The sequence below is a fragment of the Penicillium oxalicum genome, chromosome IV, assembly GCF_001723175.1.
Source record: "Penicillium oxalicum strain HP7-1 chromosome IV, whole genome shotgun sequence".
Taxonomy (NCBI): domain Eukaryota; kingdom Fungi; phylum Ascomycota; class Eurotiomycetes; order Eurotiales; family Aspergillaceae; genus Penicillium; species Penicillium oxalicum.
Window position 1 is genome coordinate 3741461 of NC_064653.1, and position 19053 is coordinate 3760513.

The following is a 19053-nucleotide window of genomic DNA, read 5'->3' on the forward strand; positions in this document are numbered from 1 at the left end:
AAAAAAAAGATAGTAAAATCAAAAACAAAAAAGGGGGAGAATCCTCAGTGGCCCAGCTCAAGTATATGAGTCAATTGCCGGAGCTATGAGGGCCAGAGAAAAGGATAACGCGTCGCGACGCGTTGTTTGTTGGAGAAGGGGGGGGTTCGTGCTATAGTATGTAAGCCACGGACCAATGACCAATGGAATTGCCTATCGGAGAGCTCGGAGCGGATTAAAGGGAGGAAAAGGAAAAAAAGGGGGGGCGGTCAGGGCAAAAAAGGACGGTCGCAAGAGAATTTACGGAGGCGGGAGCCATTTGGCTTAAGTACAGCGGACGCCTGTGGCCGCTCCGTCGTTCCATCGAGGATGGGCCAGGCGGGCCAGGAGATCCAGGCGACCCAGGCCAAGAACCAACTCGGGAGTCGGAGAAGGCAGAACGCTAAATGGCTTGCGCTCACTGCCACCGTCCACTCCACCGCCTGGCGTTGGCACTCTTTGATTGGTGTGATGGAGTCTGATTCTTTGATCACCCTTGTGATTGGTCTCTTCCTCGTTCGTATCATACTGTGCCCTTCGCAAATGGATGATGGTGGAATCGCTCATAGGAAGTAGGAAGCCAAAAATTTTTGTTCAATTGATCAAATTTTTTTCGGTGTGCTCACTATTCCACTCCTTCTTCAATGACGCACTAGAATAAAAAAAATCCCTCGCACATCCAGAATGCTTCAGATCATTTATACTCCAGTGTGAACTCTGATGAATCTGTGATTTGGTTTTTCTTGCTGCATTTCAGAACAAACCAGGCTCCCCTTTTTTTGGGAATGAGATCACTATGGGACTATGGGAGGGAGAACGCGGTGTCATCAGTTTGATCCCTTGTGCTCTTCTTCCATAACCCTAGGGTTGTGGCCGAACGCGGGTTAGTGCAGTCATCTGTACCTCATATATGGCGTCATATCACGTGTCTTGTGCTACTTTCGGTAGCTCCGGCAGTGTTGAATTCAGAGATTGTAGTGAGGATGTGGCGATATTGAAGAAACAGTAAAACGATCAAATGTGATCAGATGTTCAAGGAGAGTCGGAAGTAATGAAAATGTAACAAGGGATATTTAGCTGGCTATAGAAGGGGTCCTAACATGCCAGGAGTAAATTACTGCCGAGAAGTGGAAACTGCACTAGCTCCGAATCCGAACCCACAGGACCTGTGGATGGGTGTACCTACCGTCGAGCAGCTGACGGACGGGAAGATGTGATTTGCAGATAGGGACTGGGGTGGTCGTGGGAAGGTCCTGCCAATTGAAGAAGGAGGTGTCCGGACCCTTACAGATCAGGCAGAAGAGCTTGAGTACATCACGTGGATAGCCACATTATATACTGCATTGCATCTACTAGAACATCAATGAATAGCACAATTCTAGGCTTTAAATATTATGATCCTATTCGCAGTTGATCCGGCAAGTGACTGCCATCAATAATGTTGGAAGAGACAGAGACTGTGGTCAAATCGATTGACCGGAGTGATAATCATGGACGACACGGTTTCATGTCCACGTGTCATGTGAAGTAGAGGACATAATTAAGCTTCCATGATCCAACTCGCTAGTCTATACCAGTAACTCTGAGCCTAAATGATTATTGTTCTATCGATGCACTCGGATAAAGGGTCTCCGAGACGATGAGTGTTTACCTGAGAGATCAAAAAGTCTAAAACAACCAAGTTGGCTGCTACACAATGGGTGCGGCTACTACAAACGTTTAATTGTTCGCTGTAAGATGTATATAGCCTTGTCCTCAACTGATTTGCACAGTTAACGTTCCTAGATTCAACATTCAGGGTACTATTATAGTACTGGGGTCGGTTTCTTCGTCTCTTTAATGAACGGCAAGAGGTCAGAAATACTCAATCGTCTTATGTGAATTAATGATTTACGGACTCTCTCGTTCAGGCTGCCTCGTCTAAACCTATTAACAGACGAAGGTAGGTATCTGCCCGTGTGCTGCGATAAATGCAGATTAAGCTTCATCAACATTTCAAAACGTACCCAGATTTTTCGGATCTAGTGAGCGAGCCTGTCCTTGATTTTTTTAGGTTTGCAGCTACGTGGACCATGCTCCTAGTGATCCCGCAGTAGGCTTTCATCTCCCTCAATATGTTACCTACCTCCTAGGGTGGCACACTATTTTGCTTAGGTCAGCCCGATGGGAGGTGAGGTTACTTCCCAATTCCGTTTCCATTTGATTTTCACTTGATGTTGTGTAACTGCGTTCATCATCACTGGTAACGAATTTTGATTATGGACGTCCGCCCGAACAGTCTTTGGTTCATTGAAACAGCCGGGTGACTGATCAAATTCACTCCCGCCTTTGGCCGGGTAAGGCAACTAATGGGTGCCGCGATGTATCATACCAGCTTTCAACAGACCTACCACATCATTAACATCAATGTCACCACTTGATGAGGCCCACGGGCAGCCCAAGAATTATCCACATGCAATGAACCAGAAAAACTTTAGAAATGGCAAATTGATGAGCAGATTTCAACATATAGGCGTCTCAAGAGGAAAGATCGTAACATCATTCGGTCATGATCGTGCTGCAATAGGTAGACACCGCAAATCCAAAGCGTCAATTCATGTACATCTTAGGTAGACTGATATCCAATATCCAATATCCAATCAAAGACCAGCTACTTGAAGATTACAAATTCGAGGCACAAGTCTGAATATTTGCCAGATATTGAAGAATTATACGCTTTTGAGAGAACGCGAATCTACGAAGTATTTTAGTGGCATTCATTTCCCCATTTTGACCACAGTTCCTTTTTACCTAGGTGAAACCTAATGAAGGCCTGATTTTCCAGGCCCACAAATGCCGGGGGCACGCTGATTAGATAAGGCCAGCCAGTCCGGGCAATCTTTCTATTCCAGAAATGGATTAGCGCCTGGACGGAGAGTCTACAGAACATTTTTTTCCTTTCCGCAAAGACAATATTATCAATCCCAGTATCTGCTCGCCCAACCGCTCACGGGCTACAGTACATTGATACCGACATATCTTCGTTACACAGAGAATCGAGTATCGCAAAGGGAATCGATTGCTCTCTTCGAAATTTACACGACTCTGCGCAGTCAAGAAGTCAAGGTATCTACTTGACAGAAAAAAAAAACTATGGGCAAGAAGACCTCTCGTCCGTCGGCCAAGGTTGGCACATCCGCCTCGTCGGCCGGAGACCTTGCTGGTGCAAGCAGCAAATCATCGATCCTGCGAGCAGCGTTTTCCCCGTCAGAGTACCAATTGGCTCTGTTCGCCTCAGTGATCCAAGGCCTGGATGCGCAGCACCTCCGAATTCACGACGTGAACACCGGCCGCCTACAATGCGAACATGCTTTGGGACCTAAGGAGACAGTCACTTCATTGGACTGGGGATATTTTGGCGGCAAGAATCGCGATCAATCAAAGAAGAAGCGCAAGCGCGGGTCCGACGTGAACGGTGCGGTGGATGGATTGGACCAGGGCGATGTCGTGGTTGCGTTTGGTACCAACACTTCCGATATTCGGATGTTCTCCCCATCCGAGGACAAGATCGTCGGCACTCTGGCTGGAGCCCACGATAAGGGTATCAAGGACTTCAAGTTCAGCGCAGAGAAGCCCGGCCAGGAGGCTTGGAGTATTGGCGGAGACAACAAGCTTGTCCAGTGGGATCTCCGCACTGGTCAGAGCGTAAGGTATGACTATTCCCGCTTGTCCCTCGGCCAGGAGAGGCATATCTGTTTCCATTGAGATCACAACTGACTGATACACAAATCTACAGGACAATCCACTTGCCTGCATCATCCACATTCACTGCTCTTTCTCGCCCCATCTCCTCCAACACCCCCGTCGTGTGCGCTTCGCAGACTCCTTACCTCGTCAATGTCGAAAACTCCGAAGAGCAACCGATCAAGTTCCCCGCGATGCGCAACCAAATCCATACCGTCATCGCTTCATCTGGCTCATTCCTCGCTTCCGACGGCGAACGTTTCGTGAACGTTTTCGAAGCTTCCAGCCAGAAGCTCGTGCGCAACCTTGTCGCTGATCAGGATGTTACCTCTGTCTCCCTGCTTGATAGCACTGCCCCGGAGAAGCAGATTCTTGCCGCCGTCACTGAGAATGGAACGATCGAGTTCTTTACGAAACCGTTCGCCCCCGCTCCTGCCCCCGCCGCTAGTGCCAAGGCTAGTCGCAAGCAGATGACCCAGAAGGCAAATGCCTCGCTCAAGGTACTGCGCACCGGTGAATCGGAGTCTTGTGTACCCGTGGTCTCGACTGCTTTCCTTGGTCCTGACATCGTGGTTGCATACGCCGAGGGTGGGGTGGTCCCAGTCTTCCAACGCGTTAAACTGCTCGACGAATCTACCGATGAATTGTCTTTCACAGGAGTCAAGGCCGTTGTCAAGACCAAGTCTAGCTCTGCCATCGCATCTGCGGCTGTCAATGGTGCGAAGAATGCCACAGAAGGCCGAGTAGACGAGACACACGTCGTCGTTGCAGCGGGTAATATAATGGATAACGACATTGAGATGAAGGATGATGACGATGCCGCCGGCTCTGCTTCCGGCAGCGATGTTGATTCCGACGTTGAAGATTCGGCCAAGCCTACAAGCGAAAAGAAGTCCAAGTCTACAAAGCAGGCTGCTCCCGCGGGCGAGGACGTGGACATGGACAATGGCGTGTCAGAGGACGAAGAGGAAGAGGAGGAGGAAGAAGAAGAAGGCGCTGAGCCATCATTTGGCGAAATCATGCGCGCCAATGCTGGTCAAGAAGTCGATGTCGAGGCGGAGTTGGACGAGGATAACTTGATGGGCGCCCTGGTGCCCGGCAAGCCCACGACCGCTGTTCAACAAATCCCTACAGGCGTTTCACTTGCCACCGTACTCACCCAATCTCTCAAAACCAACGACAAGGACATGCTCGAATCCTGCTTCCACACCGCCGACACCTCCATCATCCGCACTACGATCCAACGCCTCGAGTCTCCTCTGGCTGCCACTCTTCTCCAGAAGCTTGCCGAGCGTCTTTCTTCCCGACCCGGTCGTTATGGTCACCTTCTTGTTTGGGTGCAGTGGACCTGCGTTGCCCACGGAGGTGCCCTGGCCGGTCACCCCGAGCTGTTGAATCGCATGGCGACTCTCTACAAAGTGATGGACCAGCGGTCGTCAAGCTTGCCATCTCTGCTCTTGCTGAAGGGCAAGCTGGACATGCTGGACGCGCAGCTCGGCCTTCGACAGTCGATCCGTGGAGGCGACGAGATGGACAGTGAGGATGAAGATAATGTTATCTATGTAGAGGGTCAAGATGACGAAGAAGATGATGAGGGCAAGCCTCGAACCAAGTCAATCCGCGATTCAGCCTTCGAGCAAGACGAGGATGAGTCAATGATGAACGGTGTCGAGGATGAGTCCGACGATGACGACGATGAGGATGAGGAGGATGAAGATGGATACGAGGGTGTCTTGGACATCGAGGCTGAAGAGTCAGCTGATTCATCTGATGCCGAAGAGTCTCTCGAGGAGAACGAGGATGACGAAGATGAGGACAGCGAAGGTTCCTTGGCGGACTTTGTCGCCGACACCGAAGATGAGGAGTCCGACGACGAGATGATTGAGGCGCCTCCCCCGTCAAAGAAGACCAAAACTACCGCGAGCAAGAGAAAAACTGGCAAGAAATAAGTGGGATGTAGTCTGGCGTTGAAAGTTATATGTTCTCCACCATGGGCTTTTTTTTGTCATGTCTCAAATCCTGGGAGGGAGTGAACCGTGGAAGTTGACGTCCTTTGGTTTTTTCTTTTTGTTCTCGCTTGTCTAAAAAGATTCTTTTTATATACTCGGATGCATGAGACACTTGCATTTTATTGAATTTCTTTTCATCTCTTCTATCTATATTCTCTTCCTGATTCCCTTCACTTTTTTTTGAAAAGGTAGATCCCTCATGGCTTTTGTACAAGATCATGCGACTGAGGAACATACTACATACTTTGCTTTTCATCTGTAGAGCATTATCCCAGACATCGACTAGGTCGTAGACTCCATCTGCGACGACATACCTCTTCCAGGCCCTGATCACCCAGGTTCACTCATCTAAAGTCAAACAGAAGCCCTGTCCAGTCAGTACTAACCTTACTCTACAAACACCCTACACTACATCAGATGTATTCTTTCGCCACTTAATCCCACGTAAAACACATCTAAGAAATTAACACACAGTAAATCAAGAAATGCCCGTCTCCGTTCTCCATTTGACCCCATTCTTGCAAAACTTCAACATGAGACTCATACAATATTTGTCAAGCGAAGATCATTCTGCGATGCGATTTTCCCCTTTCTTTAAGGACGCATTCTTTGCGAGACGGATGGTTCAATCTACTAAAATTCGTGGGACTCGGCATCCAAATAGCTTCATGCCAGAGATTACCTACCGACCTTGCAACTGTTGTATGCCACTGGTTTAGCGAGCTTGCAAAATCGTTTACGTGGGCTCTCATACTTGGATTGAACTCTTTTGGGCAGTAAGACGTTCACTACTGAGCCCGCGAGGTAATTCAGAAATGCTGGTGTACAGAAAATGTATTATTCTCTAGAACATAAGAATAAGTCTTCTCCAGTGCATCGAAGCCTATAAGGGCTGATTGCCTTTTCAGGTCTACCGGATAACCTCACCGGAGGACCTCTCAATACCCTCCATGCCCTCGAGAATATTACTGCCACCCAGGTTCCCAGATGGCGGGTCTCCGAAACTCGAGGGTTGGCTTGACCAGATTTCGTGGAACTTGATGGTTTGATCGCTGCAGGCAACTATGATACAGCCTTCTTCCTTGGTGCGCGAGCACCAAGTTCCACCCTCTTTTTCCTTAGGTCGGGTTGAGCGAGAATTTCTTCTGCTGCGTGCTGAAATGGTTATACACTCATCGTGACAATCTTCTGCTCTAACCAGCGAGGGGGTCGTTGATCGCGACACGGTTGGTGTGATCGTCTCCAGTGAGTCTGAAGCCAGTCGAGGCACTCGACCTGGATAGCTGACTGCCCAGAGTGCACGTCCACTGTGATAATTGGGTTGAGGTCCGATTCTGTCCCATATTTCATCAAACGGCCCCCAGGGAACAACGGAGATTTGAGCACAGCTAGGCCATGCAAATACCGCGATTCGGATCGGGTGGTCAGGCGAGGCGTAGCCAAATGTAGCCGCAATCTCACGCCGTTTTCTACTCCATATAAGACTGGTAACTTGGGCAAAGACATTGATTGTTGCAAGACAGATTCCTGTGTGAGTGTGCCAAAAATGGATGGCTCTGTCATTGCCCCCTCCTCCAGTCGCCAGAAGTGACGGCTGCCAAGGAGCAAATGCGATAGCCTTGACAGCTGCTGAATGAGGGAAGAAGTGCTTCTGTTGATCGAGAGGAATCACGACACTCCGCCCATTCCCCGAAATCAAAGTGCCTGCATGGCTAAGGAGAGGAGCTGGCGCGGGAGGCCAGGAAGCTGCGTGAGGGACGAACGAGCTTGAACTCGATGATATTACCGAGGGGGTGAGAAGTCCGTCTGTGTCTTTGAAAGGTGGCCCAACTATTTGGCAAAGCTCGAATAGCAAGCAAGCGTTGTCATTGGCCCCGGTCGCAAGATATTTCTCGTCTGGAGACCACGCCAGTCCACAAATTTGCTGAGTGCGTGCCTGAATTTTTGCAAGCAGGGTCATTGAGCCTGTCCAGCTCCAATCATTGTGAATCGCCGGCCACTCAACCGAGTAGTACCAAATATTTCCCATCTCGTCGCCCACAACCAGATCCTCAACACTTACAATCTCGTCTGGATATCTTTCCGAAGGCCTACGAGAACACGTCGGCTTGAAAGATACGCAAGTGACAGGGTAAGGGTGGCCAATTTCGAATCTGACCTTGGGCTCAAGAGCACCCCAAAGAGACAAATGGCCACGGTGACGACCCACAGCGAGTATACTCTTTGCTCCATCTTCGGAAGAAAATGACAGGCTTGTCACATAGTTCGACGGATGAACGTGTTCAAAAGGCGGAGGATCCATGGCCATATCTTCGGTCCAAACGTAAACGCGATGTCCAAGAGCAACAGCCAATAAGCCCATAGTGTAGCAATATGCCAGTGGCGAGCAATAAAAATCATCTCGAAGACATGGTGCATCAAGAAGTCGGTAAGGTTTGGAAGGGACGATTTCTCCTCGTCGCGTAGGCTTGGTCGGCCCTAAACCCCCACAGTGTCAGTTAGTGTCGTAGGTCAAGTTGCAGGAATTCTGGCTTTCATCTGTCATGTGTTCATTTCTGGGAGGCTTTCCAAAGTTTCGTATAAAAGGTATATAGCATGAGCAGTCTTTGCTATTTAATTTGACATGTATGTCGTCCGGAGGAAACGGAAGGGATGTCACAAGGCAGGGAAATCTATTGGGGAGAAAAGTCGAGAAACCCTTACAGTGACCCTTTCCAGCCTTCTTCCATGCGCCATCTTTCCATATAAATGGGGAGTATCGCTCGTGATCCGGCGAGGTTGGGCTGGGAGTAGTCTCATGGCCCACTGTGCGAGTCTCGAGAACTTTTGTTGTTTGATCAAAATCCAACGCAAGCGCAAGCCTCGATTCATGTCGAAGTGTGTCACCTCGAGGAGAGGAGAGGGGCAGGAATTTTGCCACGAAAGATGAAGCCGCTGGATTCTGACCAGAGACGTGGGGCGACACGTCTGGGTCAGCCGTTGCAGGTTGCCCAATTGACGCAGAGGCACCTCCAACGCCCCAGGCATTGCCTGCACTGGCATTTCGGAGAGGATGTGCAGGAAGTGAGCCACTCAATTCATCAGCGTCAGCAACGAGCTGAGACCGATGGTGCGGTAATTGGGGAGGTAGAGTCCGGCCTGGTGCAGGTACGTAGAACTCAGCCGGCTGACCAGATGAAGGAAGGAAAGGGTCCTCCCAGTCCAGGCGCTTTCTTGCGGCCTTCTCTCGAGGAGATAGTTGACGTGGATGCTTGCTGACACGATAAGAGGTCGCTTTGTGATGGTCAAATTCTCGTCTTGGAATGAATCTGTCCGGAGAGTTCGGGCTAGAGTAAGCCGCTCGTGGAGAGGCCCTCCTTTTGCCCTTTGTCTCCATGGTCTCTTCTCGCTCTGCAGGCGATTGAAAGGACAATGCAGCATGAAATTCGGACTGCGGGTATGACACCGCGCCGTGGTCTGCCGAGGGAGCCTTCAGAGGCAAGGAAGTTTGAGACGTGGCCGGTGAGTCGGTTAAGCGTAAAGTGATTGTTGCGAAGTTGCTGAGACGAAGAGATTTGCCATCTTCGGAAAACTCGATAGAAGATGAACGAGAGCTTTCAAGTCTTTTGTAATTGGAGGAGACGTTGCTTTTGAAAGAATGACGGCGCGAGCAACCCATTGTTCGTGCAAGGCGTTGGGAAGTCTCTCGAGAGGCCCTTCTTCGAAGAGATGATTTATAGAAAGGGAAACCAAAAGAATGTTCAAAAGTCTCTCATGAAAATTCCGGGTAGTGAGAGAGAAATTGAAATGTGCTGCTGCGAATTGTGAGTGAATTTGGTTCTCAATTATAACAACCGCTGAGTTCCTTCCTAATTGGGTAGGTACCATTGACTGACCCAAGGCACTCAGGCAGTAAAGTGTATGCCTTAGAGCCTCACTGCGCTCCTGCCGTGACCTGAATGCCTTAGGCCATAATTCATACAGTACCTTTTAGTTTGTTCATTCATTGCCAGTCCGTCGATTACGTGATCCCGATTTCAGGCTCAGCAGCCGCCTCAGGCGGTCGGGGCCAACCCACCAGGGCCAAATCATGCCCAGATGAACCCTGAAGTGTCTGGGCCTAGCGGAGGCTGATATCTTGACATAATCTCGCACTGTAGAAATCTCCAGGCTGCCGGCAAAAACTTCCAGAATGGCGAGTGTGAGTTGAGTGTCTTTTGAATATCATATTCGACGTTGTATTGATATCGTCACAGCATGGCGTTCGTCGTTTTAAACCTACGGAGAAAACCGCAGAGGAGAAGGAACGCGAGCTTCGGAAGATTGATGAATACAAGTCATTAGAACGTCTGGTAGCGGAGAAGGTTGGTCATTACTGTGCCACTGCGTGGTGCCCGAGACTACATTTTCACAGTTTATTCTTATGCCATTTCTTGTTGATCTAGGTGGCTCGAAAAGAGTATTCAGTCGAGACTCTCAAGGAGATCTCGGACTTATTGACTCGCAATCCAGAATACTACACCGTTTGGAACTATCGGCGGCAGGTTCTTCAAGACCAGTTTTCAAACACGGCCAAGTCAGACGAAGAGTCGTCAAGCAGTGCGATCGCACAGCTGATCAGCGACGACTTAATGTTCCTCATGCCTCTGTTGCGCAGCTTCCCCAAATGCTACTGGATCTGGAACTATCGAGTGTGGCTTTTGGATGAAGCACGACGGCTGCTTCCTTTAGCTTCGGCGACTCAATTTTGGCAGCAAGAGCTTATTCTCGTGGGTAAGATGCTGACCTTGGACAGTCGAAATTTCCATGGGTGGAGTTACCGGCGCCTCGTGGTCGAGACTCTACAGCAATTGGCAACTTCCGCCGAGGCTGCGAGTCTTACGCAGAAGGAGTATGAATATGCCAAGAAGATGATCGGAGCCAACTTGTCGAATTTTTCGGCGTGGCACTATCGCACCAAACTCATCGTACGACTTCTTGAAGAACAGTCCGCGAGTGATGAAGAGCGAAGAAAGATGTTGGATGATGGTAGGTTTGACATTCCTGATTACCAGGTTTTCTGGTCTTCATGGTACAGTTCCTGGCTGATCGGTGCTTTGTGCTTCTTCGTCAATAGAGCTGGACCTGATTCATCAGGCTTTGATCGATCCCTACGATCAGTCTCTATGGTTCTATCACCAAAACTTGATGTCCGTGTTTGACCCAACACTTGCGCATCGGACAATGGCACCGAACTTGAGCTCCTCAGAGCGACTTAGTTATCTTCGAAACGAGATTGCTGCCATTGAAGAGATGCTCGATGGAGCAGAGGACTGCAAGTACATCTACCAGTCCTTGATTGAGTGTATGCTCTTGATTGCGAAGGTGGCGGGACAACTTTCCCCAGAGGACCGATCACATATTCTGGGCTGGCTCTCGGAATTGAAGCAACTTGACCCCTTGCGGAAGAACCGCTGGTTAGATTTTGAGAAAACTCTTGCTAATCTATAAATGTGATACCAATGTCATTCTTCTATCTGGGAAAGCCCTTTCGGTGTAGTCTTTTTATTTTTCGGATGTCCCTCGGCTCCATTTCCATCGCATCTACAAATTGTCGGGAATCTGGTACAATAAGAACTTCTTGGCCCCTTTCTGACATCTTGGCATCTTGTCATTGCAGATGGATCAGGGCTGAAGCTGCCAGATAAAGAATGTGCAGTGGGATCCGTGCGGGATACCTCTTTGCGCACGTCATGCCATTCTTGCTAGAAACCTGCAGTCTTTACTGAACAATGCCGTTCAAGAAATAGTTGTCTCGGCAAATGAAAGATCTTTTGTCCGTTCTCCCTGGCTCCTGGAGAGCATGCACCGACTGGAATGATCTTATGGTTGGATCATTAAAGGAGCACGGTGTTGTATGGGTTACCCAGAGAACGCATTCACTTCCCCCCAAAAAGGAAGTACACACCACATCCCCAAAAGTCTACCCCACCTGCAAAAGTCAGCCAGTCCAATCACCTTCGGACGTGCCTGACCCTCTAATTGATTCCCCAAATTAAACATCTCCCGAATTCCTTCCACGCTGGCTCATTCTTATTGAACCCTGCTCTCCCTCGTGTGACTTTGCAATATTCTCTTTCTTCCATGACCTGAGCTGCACCAACGGACGCCGGGTTTGAAGGAGTGCTGTGCTCCCTGAATACCCATCCATTTGTCATAGGGAGATCAGGATGTCGAGTCGGACCAGCGGCGACTACGCAGGGGTAAGCATGGTCGTGATTCAGCGTGCTTCCACCAGTCCCTTGTCCACACCAAACCGCTAATTTTGAACTGTCACTAGGAATCGTTTGACGATGCCCCTGAAGTTCCCGAGAGCTTGAGTGTCTCCATACCCAAATCAACGTCGGCCCGATCCTTGACTGATAGTCCACCGATCGGCTCAGGAGCTTCACCACAAACTCCAGAGCAACCATTCCCTCATTCTAGCTCACAGGACGAGCATAATACTGAGACAAAAGACCTTTCTGGGTCTTCTGGACAGCAAAATCACCAAGACGAAGACAAGGAAGATATGCCCGATGCGGATCAAGTCGATCCCCATACCAAGGCCGAGCCTCAAGCTCCGGACGCAATGGCCGAGGGCTTGAAGATAGAGACATCCGAAGGAATCGACAGAAATGAGGATCAGGATCGCCTAGCCACACCAGTGAAAGGAGATTATGCAGGTGAAGAAGAGGAGACCCCTAGGCGAAATGTGGCGCAAAAATCCCCCTTACTCACCTCCCACCGGTTATCGACAACATCTTCGCTGGACGAGGTGAACCTGACTTCGAGCAAAGACGAGGAGGGGCCCACCCATCAATCAACGACACTGCATCTCGACTCGGAGTCACCACCCGTTCCGCCAAAAGATGATGTCGTGTCTCCCCCTCCGAGTTCAGGCTTGATGGGAAGCCTGCCCTCTCTGCCATGGAGCGCTCCCCTGCGAACAAAAGCCCTGCGGCGATACCGCCCCCACCACCTCCGACTCGCAAGCCTAGCGGTCCTTTTGCTTGGTTCTCACGCAGCTCGACCAGTTCCAAGGACGTCAAGTCTCCGCCCGCGAACGGACGCAGGAACACATCTACCTCCGTATCAACCGTCGCAAGTCATTTGGATCTCGTGGAAGGGGATGGTTCAAGTGTTCATTCAAGGCGACCGAGACGGAATAGCCTAAAAGATCAATTTAAGATGCTGCGGATGAGAGAAGAGTCTGCGCTCCCCGAGAATGACGAAAGCAGTGTGCGATCTGGTCAAGGGAGCTTCAGCCATTCCGTTGCAAGCCCACATATAATCCCGGAGGAAGGCCAGGATGGTGTTTCGGGGACGCCCTCAGTTGCCCCCAGCGTAACCTCGCCCGGAGCTGCTTCACCATCGACAGTGAACCCAGGCCTGGCGCCCGGAACTGTCTCCGGATTTTCTCAGTCTGCGACCGATGCTGCTGCACCGGTAGACTGGGATCTGTGGCAACAGCTGGTGAACAATGGCCCGTCCGCAATCGCCAGCTCAGAGGAATTGAACGCAGCCATCAAACGGGGTATTCCGCAGACCATTCGAGGAGTGATTTGGCAAATCCTGGCTGATTGCCGGGGAGGTGAGCTGGAGGAGATATACCGCGATCTGGTAGCTCGGGGCACTGAGAAGGATAGTCGTGCGCCAAGCGTTCAGATCCATGGAGTGAACGAGAAAGAATCCGTCACTTCATCGCGATCGTCTGTTCGGTCGACCAATTCGGGCTCAGCAGGTCAACCGACGAGTGCAATTCCCAGTCCCTCCCAGGAAATTGATTCGGAGAAATTAGCACGAGAGCAAGCAGCCGCTGAGACAGCTCGATTGAAGAAGGCCAAGGAGGAAGCTTCTGCCTTGTCCAAGTTAGAGAAAACTATTCGACGAGATCTTGGAGCTCGGACCAGCTATTCGAAGTACTTTGTTTCGCAGGGAAGTCAAGAGAGTTTGTTCGGCCTGTGCAAGGCTTACGCTCTGTACGATGAAGCTGTCGGGTATGCACAGGGCATGAATTTCATTGTCATGCCTCTGCTCTTCAATGTGAGTTTATCCCGGCCCTTCACCTTGTGTCTCTGGCGCTTGGCTGACCGTATCTTCCACAGATGGACGAGGCCGATGCCTTTGAGCTTCTTGTCAAGCTGATGAACAAGTACCGTCTCCGTGAGATGTTCATTTCCGAAATGCCTGGTCTTCATCGCTGTCTATTCCAGTTCGAGCGACTTCTGGAAGACTTGGAGCCCGCTCTTTACTGTCACCTTCGGCGCCGTGGGGTTCCTCCGCAACTGTACGCAACCCAATGGTTCTTGACCCTTTTCGCCTACCGCTTCCCGCTGCAGCTGGTGCTGCGAATTTACGACCTGATCTTTGAGGAAGGCCTGGAATTCACCTTGCTCAAGTTTTCAATCGCCATCATGCGTCGCAACGCCCAGGCGCTCTTGGAGATGAAAGACATGAGTGCCTTGACCACTTTCCTCAAGGAGCGCTTGTTTGATGCTTACATTGATAAGCAGCCCTCTGCGTCTTCCATCCTCGAGTCTGGGTTCTTTGGCAGCTCTGGGGCTGCTGACAAGGAGGTTTACCGTGCAGAACTACTTGTTGAGGACGCCTGTGCTGTGCCCTTGACTCAGGAAACAATTAAATCCTACACAACCGAATGGGAAGAGAAGATCTTTGGTGAAAAGGAGCGTGAGGCCGAACTCGAGAATCTTCGGCACACGGTGAGTGCACAAGCTGCCCGCTTGCGTTTGTTGGAAGAGCGGTCCGAGGCTTCGGATAAGGAGCATGTGCAGCTCGCCTCGGAGCTGGTCCATGCCAAGGTTGAAAACGAAGAACTTCGGGACATGAACGATGCATTGAAACTGCAGGTCGAGCAATTGAAGAATGTCGTCGACAAGCAGCCGGGCGAAGTCGAGGAGAAGTTACGGACCGAGATGGATCGGATCATGCAGCGCAACATTGAGGTGCAGAATGAGAACCGTTCAATGGAGGAATCCATGGCGGAAATGGAGAAGGAATTGGTCGCAACGAAGATGAAATGGGCCGAGGTACGTCTTGATCGCCTGAGATGCGGCCGCCGAGGAGATATCAGTCCAGGGAGCTGGGTGACTAACATTCTCGCATTGCAGATCTCTGAAGAACATGAGACCCTTCGACAGAAATGGAGCGACCTCCGTCGGGCGCTTGATTGAGAATGTGCGTCTTGTGTTGATCGTCACCTGAATTGACCGCGTCTCGTCATTATCCCTGGTGCTGTCTTGTTCGGCTTCTGTCGTGATGTATATTGATCGTTTTCCCTCGTGCATAGCCAGGCGCACTGGACTGGATCTGGAATCCTTTACCTTTGTGTGCTGTGTCCCAACGTTTGCCTATGGGCCGGATACTTTGTGTTTCAAGCTGTCCCCTTTTTGCAAGTCATTGGCGCTTTTTTTGGTTTCGGTGCTGTCCTCTTGATGCCACTATGGTCACTGTCTGGGCCAATCTCTGTATTCCACATACGTTTCTATCAGCCGCTCTCTCCCCTGCATGATACAAGTCAATCTATACGATTATCCAGAAGGGATGCTCTTGTTTTTTTGTACGATCCCCCTTTGGACTCTTGCTGTAGACGATGGATGAATGGATGGCAATTGTCTGTATATCTCTCTCGATCAAATTCTTAGTTTCTTAAGTAAACCATTGATGAGTTTGCTCCTTCGTCTCTGGAAACCCCTCTACAGGACATCCTCGAAATAAGTCGTAAGCACATCCTCCTTGGCCGGTCCCGCCACGGCTTTCAATGCCTTGTGCGCCTCGCACTCATTGTCGTAGTACTGCATATCCTCCAGGGACGCAAACGTCGTTTTCACCGACACATTGAAACCCTTGTTTCGTGGGTCATCGATGGAGAGGCCTGCCGCACACGAAACGATATACGGTTTACCGTCCTAAAGCCAGAAGGATATCATGAGAAGAAGCTCTCTGTAACTTGCACATCCAGAGATAATCAGCGTTGATTCATCTCGGGAAATCCCGACATACCTTGGTCGCTGTCTTTGCGAGAATTTTGTATTGTTCTAAGATACGGTGGCGGTCTTCTTCCTTGGGGACCTTGAAGAGGGTGATTCGCTCGATAGGGGCCATTTTCGTCGCTGTTGAAGCTGCTCATTGGAAAGATAGGTATGATGAGTTTGTGAATTGGATGAATTGAATGGCAGGATCCGGAATTTTGATGCTCGGAAGTTGATAATCGGTGGAATTGTATAAGGTAGAAGGATGCGACTTACTATTTCAGTGGTTACTGGCAAGGGGACTAGTATTTGAGTTTCTTTCCTCGGTGAAACCAGGGCTATTGGCGGTGTACTTTTGAGAAGGGGAGAAAGATACTCTGAGCAAAGGAAGAGAGAGAGAGAGAGAGAGAGAGAGAGAAAGAGGAGAGGTATGTATTTCAATCAAATATTTGAGCCAACACTAAGTCGATTGACAGCTCCCACGTCGAGTCACTCATCGGACCATTTACGAGGTGTCCGTCCTTTCTCGTGAGACGTTATTAGCCGGAGCGGATCTCCCTCTGCGGGGTTCACCAATAGTCACTCGGGTTCGGAATCATGCCGTTGTCCAGTTCGGATATTGAAGGGACTGTCGCAGTTCACACAAGATTTCAATGAGGGTGGATACAATTTGGACTGATCTCTTGTTTTTTGTTTTTTTTTGCTCTTTTTACTTCGTAAGATACTGTGGTGCATTCTTTATATGTTTGACATTTTCTTCCTGGAATTTTGGTGACTTTCCTCTTCAAATTGGAAGGGAACTGCTTCGTAGGTACTGTTGACTTGACATCAAGTACCTCAGGATGAAAATGGATGGGTGCGGAATAGAGTCCACTGGCCACGTTCCTCTAATTCCGCGGCGGGCTAAGCGCGGATATCCGAACCAAAGTCAGCCGGAACGCATCACATCGGTCGCTACGTCACTTTTCAGGTACATGGATCTATGGAAGCTACTCTTGAACGAACATGTTCAAAAATGAGGGTCTGTTTGAACCATACATTGATATGGAGGTGCCATCGGGGCGAGGGGCATTGAATAATTCTCAAAAGTCATTGCAGAAGTGCGGAAGGCGTCCTCCAGCCGGTTGTACAAGATTGACGAAGCAAAAAGTGCAGCCGAATGCTAAAGGGGATATAATGGGATTTTAGAATGAGTGTGAATGCAAATCAAACCGCCCAGTCCTGGTAAGGTTTCACAACCGTAGTCGAGAGATGGCAATTTCTCGGATTCTCTGAAGAGTCGGCTTGTGTTCCTCCCCTACACGGGCTTCAGTCGTGTCCTCAAATTGAACATAAGCTGCGCACTTATCCATCACCAACTCTCTGTCTTGGAACCCTCAGCATCTTCCCAAGCAAGGGCTAAGATTGTAACCATTCACATCCGCTTTTAGATCTTGTTGAAGGCCCTCTGGTCAGATTGTATGGCCCGCCGGTTTTGACAAGAAATGGATGCTAGATCGTCTTTTTCACAGTTGTATTCCGTTCTCAATATAGTCTCCCGACCCGCACTCTCAGGACAAGACTGCTGGGTGACCATCTCACAACTTGGCTCCCACAGTCACGTTGTGGAACCATTGCGAGAGACAACGTCCGACATCGTTAGTGGTCTGCGTCGGCTTAGTTGTAAGCCCAGTCTGCTAGGAACCACAACTCGCTCGCCCGAGGTGTCGACAAGTCCCGCAAGTCCCCGAGACTCGAAAGCTTCATCAGACCGACGCTTCCTCAGCGGCTCTGTGTCATCGCCTGCTGGATGCTGAGAGGCTCTTTCATGACGGCGGCGTGGAAGTTCAACTGGAAGCGGTGGGAAGAGTTTTGGCTGCTTTGGCACCTGGACTCTTTGCGATACCTTGACTCACGTACTAAGTGATAGTATGCGTAGTGTGTAGCACCGATAGCCCATCAGAGCCACATCCCAGCTCACCTCCAAAGATATTCCTGGCAGTCCTCTCACACATCATTCACCGGCTCAGGTCGATTCTTGAAGAACACCTTGTATCGAACGATTTCCACCACTTCCAATTCTTCCGACCCGGCAGTCTCGGCTCTCTTCTGTATCACCGCAATCGGTCGCGGCAATTTCTTCACTTCGCCAGTCATCCGCTGATATCGCCCTATGTACAAGTACACGCGTTTCATCCACTTGGTGTCATCTGGATTGTGAACCGAGTAGTCTGGGAACATGAGCTTGCCGATCGGTGTTTCGTAGGTCGTTGATGGTAATGATCGGCCATCTTGCAGCTCATTGCCCTCAGCTTCAGAGGTGGGCACGTTGATGGTTCCTTGAAGTTCAAGCAAAGCAAGACCCGACGGCGTTTGGAGGAGCTGCGGGAGAGGATTGTGCGCGGCGTCCGCGGTGCCGGTCAACGTGCCCTTGGCCGACCGCGGGTGCAGAGGAATCGATGGCATGGCAATCCAGAAACAAAAAGCTCAGATTCTGGAGGAGTTGTGGAGGCGGGAGCAGGGATTTCGAGGAGGTGGAAGTTGGCGTTGAAGAGGGTCAAAATGGCCGAGGCGACGCGAAGCGCGTGTCCGCCGGCAGATGCATCCCATCCCCACCTGGAGATGTTCGTACCAGTGACTTGGCCATATTTGGTAAATGTCGCAACTTTTACTCATAGCTTTATGGCCCCTCTGAATTGACATTCGTAGTGGAAAGATGTTCGCTATTCACGATTTTATTGTCTCAGAGAAAAACTGTGTTTTGTCTTTGTCCACGAAGCGGGCCGTTAATATAGATTAATTAGGAGCAGATCATTCCTTCATCCATGTTATTATCATGCTTGAGTATTTGATTGAACATGAGAGTTATCCAAAATTCAGTCGACATACATAGCATATCATGCTCAACTAGGCCCCATCTCCTCTCAGATATATGCTAATCATTCCAGCATCCATACCAGCGCCTAGCACCCCGAGCAACGTCGCCGTAGCTCTTGCCTTTGTTAGGCTTTACTGCGACATGTCAGACGTCTGCGCTGAGTGAAATATGTTGAGGAGCAGCACAGTCTAGGCCTGGGGCATTATCTGGCTCAAAAGCAATATTAAATCGCTCCTGATCCGAGAACGATTCGATCAAGCAACGTACAGTCCTCATTCCGCCGGCTGTAGCCAGAAATACATCGTTTCAGCCCTTCATCATGGCGCTCAAAAAGAACTCAGAGAGAGTGTAAGAGCCGTCAAATCCACAGCAAGGTTTTGTTGTTGGTCCATCTCAATGAACGGGAGCCTTCGCAGAAGTTCGACCATCTTCTGAGCGTTCAAAGTTCCAGTGACAA

General features: G+C 49.9%; 7 protein-coding genes across 7 annotated transcripts; 4 read left to right on the plus strand and 3 right to left on the minus strand.

The window, feature by feature from the left end:
• Window positions 1-348: 348 nt before the first annotated feature.
• POX_d06038 (uncharacterized protein) lies at window positions 349-1385 on the plus strand (the record flags this gene model as incomplete). The annotated part of the gene is made up of 2 exons (XM_050114867.1): window positions 349-590; window positions 1247-1385. 2 exons carry the CDS (start codon window positions 349-351, stop codon window positions 1383-1385), a joined length of 381 nt encoding a protein of 126 aa, XP_049969818.1.
• A 1765-nt stretch (window positions 1386-3150) lies between these two features.
• On the plus strand, window positions 3151-5690 carry POX_d06039 (uncharacterized protein; the record flags this gene model as incomplete). Its single annotated transcript, XM_050114868.1, has 2 exons — window positions 3151-3707; window positions 3794-5690. 2 exons carry the CDS (start codon window positions 3151-3153, stop codon window positions 5688-5690), a joined length of 2454 nt encoding a protein of 817 aa, XP_049969819.1.
• A 970-nt stretch (window positions 5691-6660) lies between these two features.
• On the minus strand, window positions 6661-9408 carry POX_d06040 (uncharacterized protein; the record flags this gene model as incomplete). The annotated part of the gene is made up of 2 exons (XM_050114869.1): window positions 6661-8228; window positions 8454-9408. 2 exons carry the CDS (start codon window positions 9406-9408, stop codon window positions 6661-6663), a joined length of 2523 nt encoding a protein of 840 aa, XP_049969820.1.
• A 513-nt stretch (window positions 9409-9921) lies between these two features.
• POX_d06041 (uncharacterized protein) lies at window positions 9922-11219 on the plus strand (the record flags this gene model as incomplete). Its single annotated transcript, XM_050114870.1, has 4 exons — window positions 9922-9930; window positions 9986-10093; window positions 10175-10757; window positions 10846-11219. The coding sequence occupies 4 exons, from the start codon at window positions 9922-9924 to the stop codon at window positions 11217-11219; spliced, it is 1074 nt and encodes a 357-aa protein (XP_049969821.1).
• Window positions 11220-11938: 719 nt separating this feature from the next.
• Window positions 11939-14941, plus strand: POX_d06042 (uncharacterized protein; the record flags this gene model as incomplete). Its single annotated transcript, XM_050114871.1, has 5 exons — window positions 11939-11971; window positions 12049-12596; window positions 12650-13793; window positions 13856-14797; window positions 14879-14941. The coding sequence occupies 5 exons, from the start codon at window positions 11939-11941 to the stop codon at window positions 14939-14941; spliced, it is 2730 nt and encodes a 909-aa protein (XP_049969822.1).
• A 522-nt stretch (window positions 14942-15463) lies between these two features.
• On the minus strand, window positions 15464-15872 carry POX_d06043 (uncharacterized protein; the record flags this gene model as incomplete). The annotated part of the gene is made up of 2 exons (XM_050114872.1): window positions 15464-15676; window positions 15771-15872. 2 exons carry the CDS (start codon window positions 15870-15872, stop codon window positions 15464-15466), a joined length of 315 nt encoding a protein of 104 aa, XP_049969823.1.
• Window positions 15873-17725: 1853 nt separating this feature from the next.
• POX_d06044 (uncharacterized protein) lies at window positions 17726-18184 on the minus strand (the record flags this gene model as incomplete). Its single annotated transcript, XM_050114873.1, has 1 exon — window positions 17726-18184. One exon carries the CDS (start codon window positions 18182-18184, stop codon window positions 17726-17728), a length of 459 nt encoding a protein of 152 aa, XP_049969824.1.
• Window positions 18185-19053: the final 869 nt, after the last annotated feature.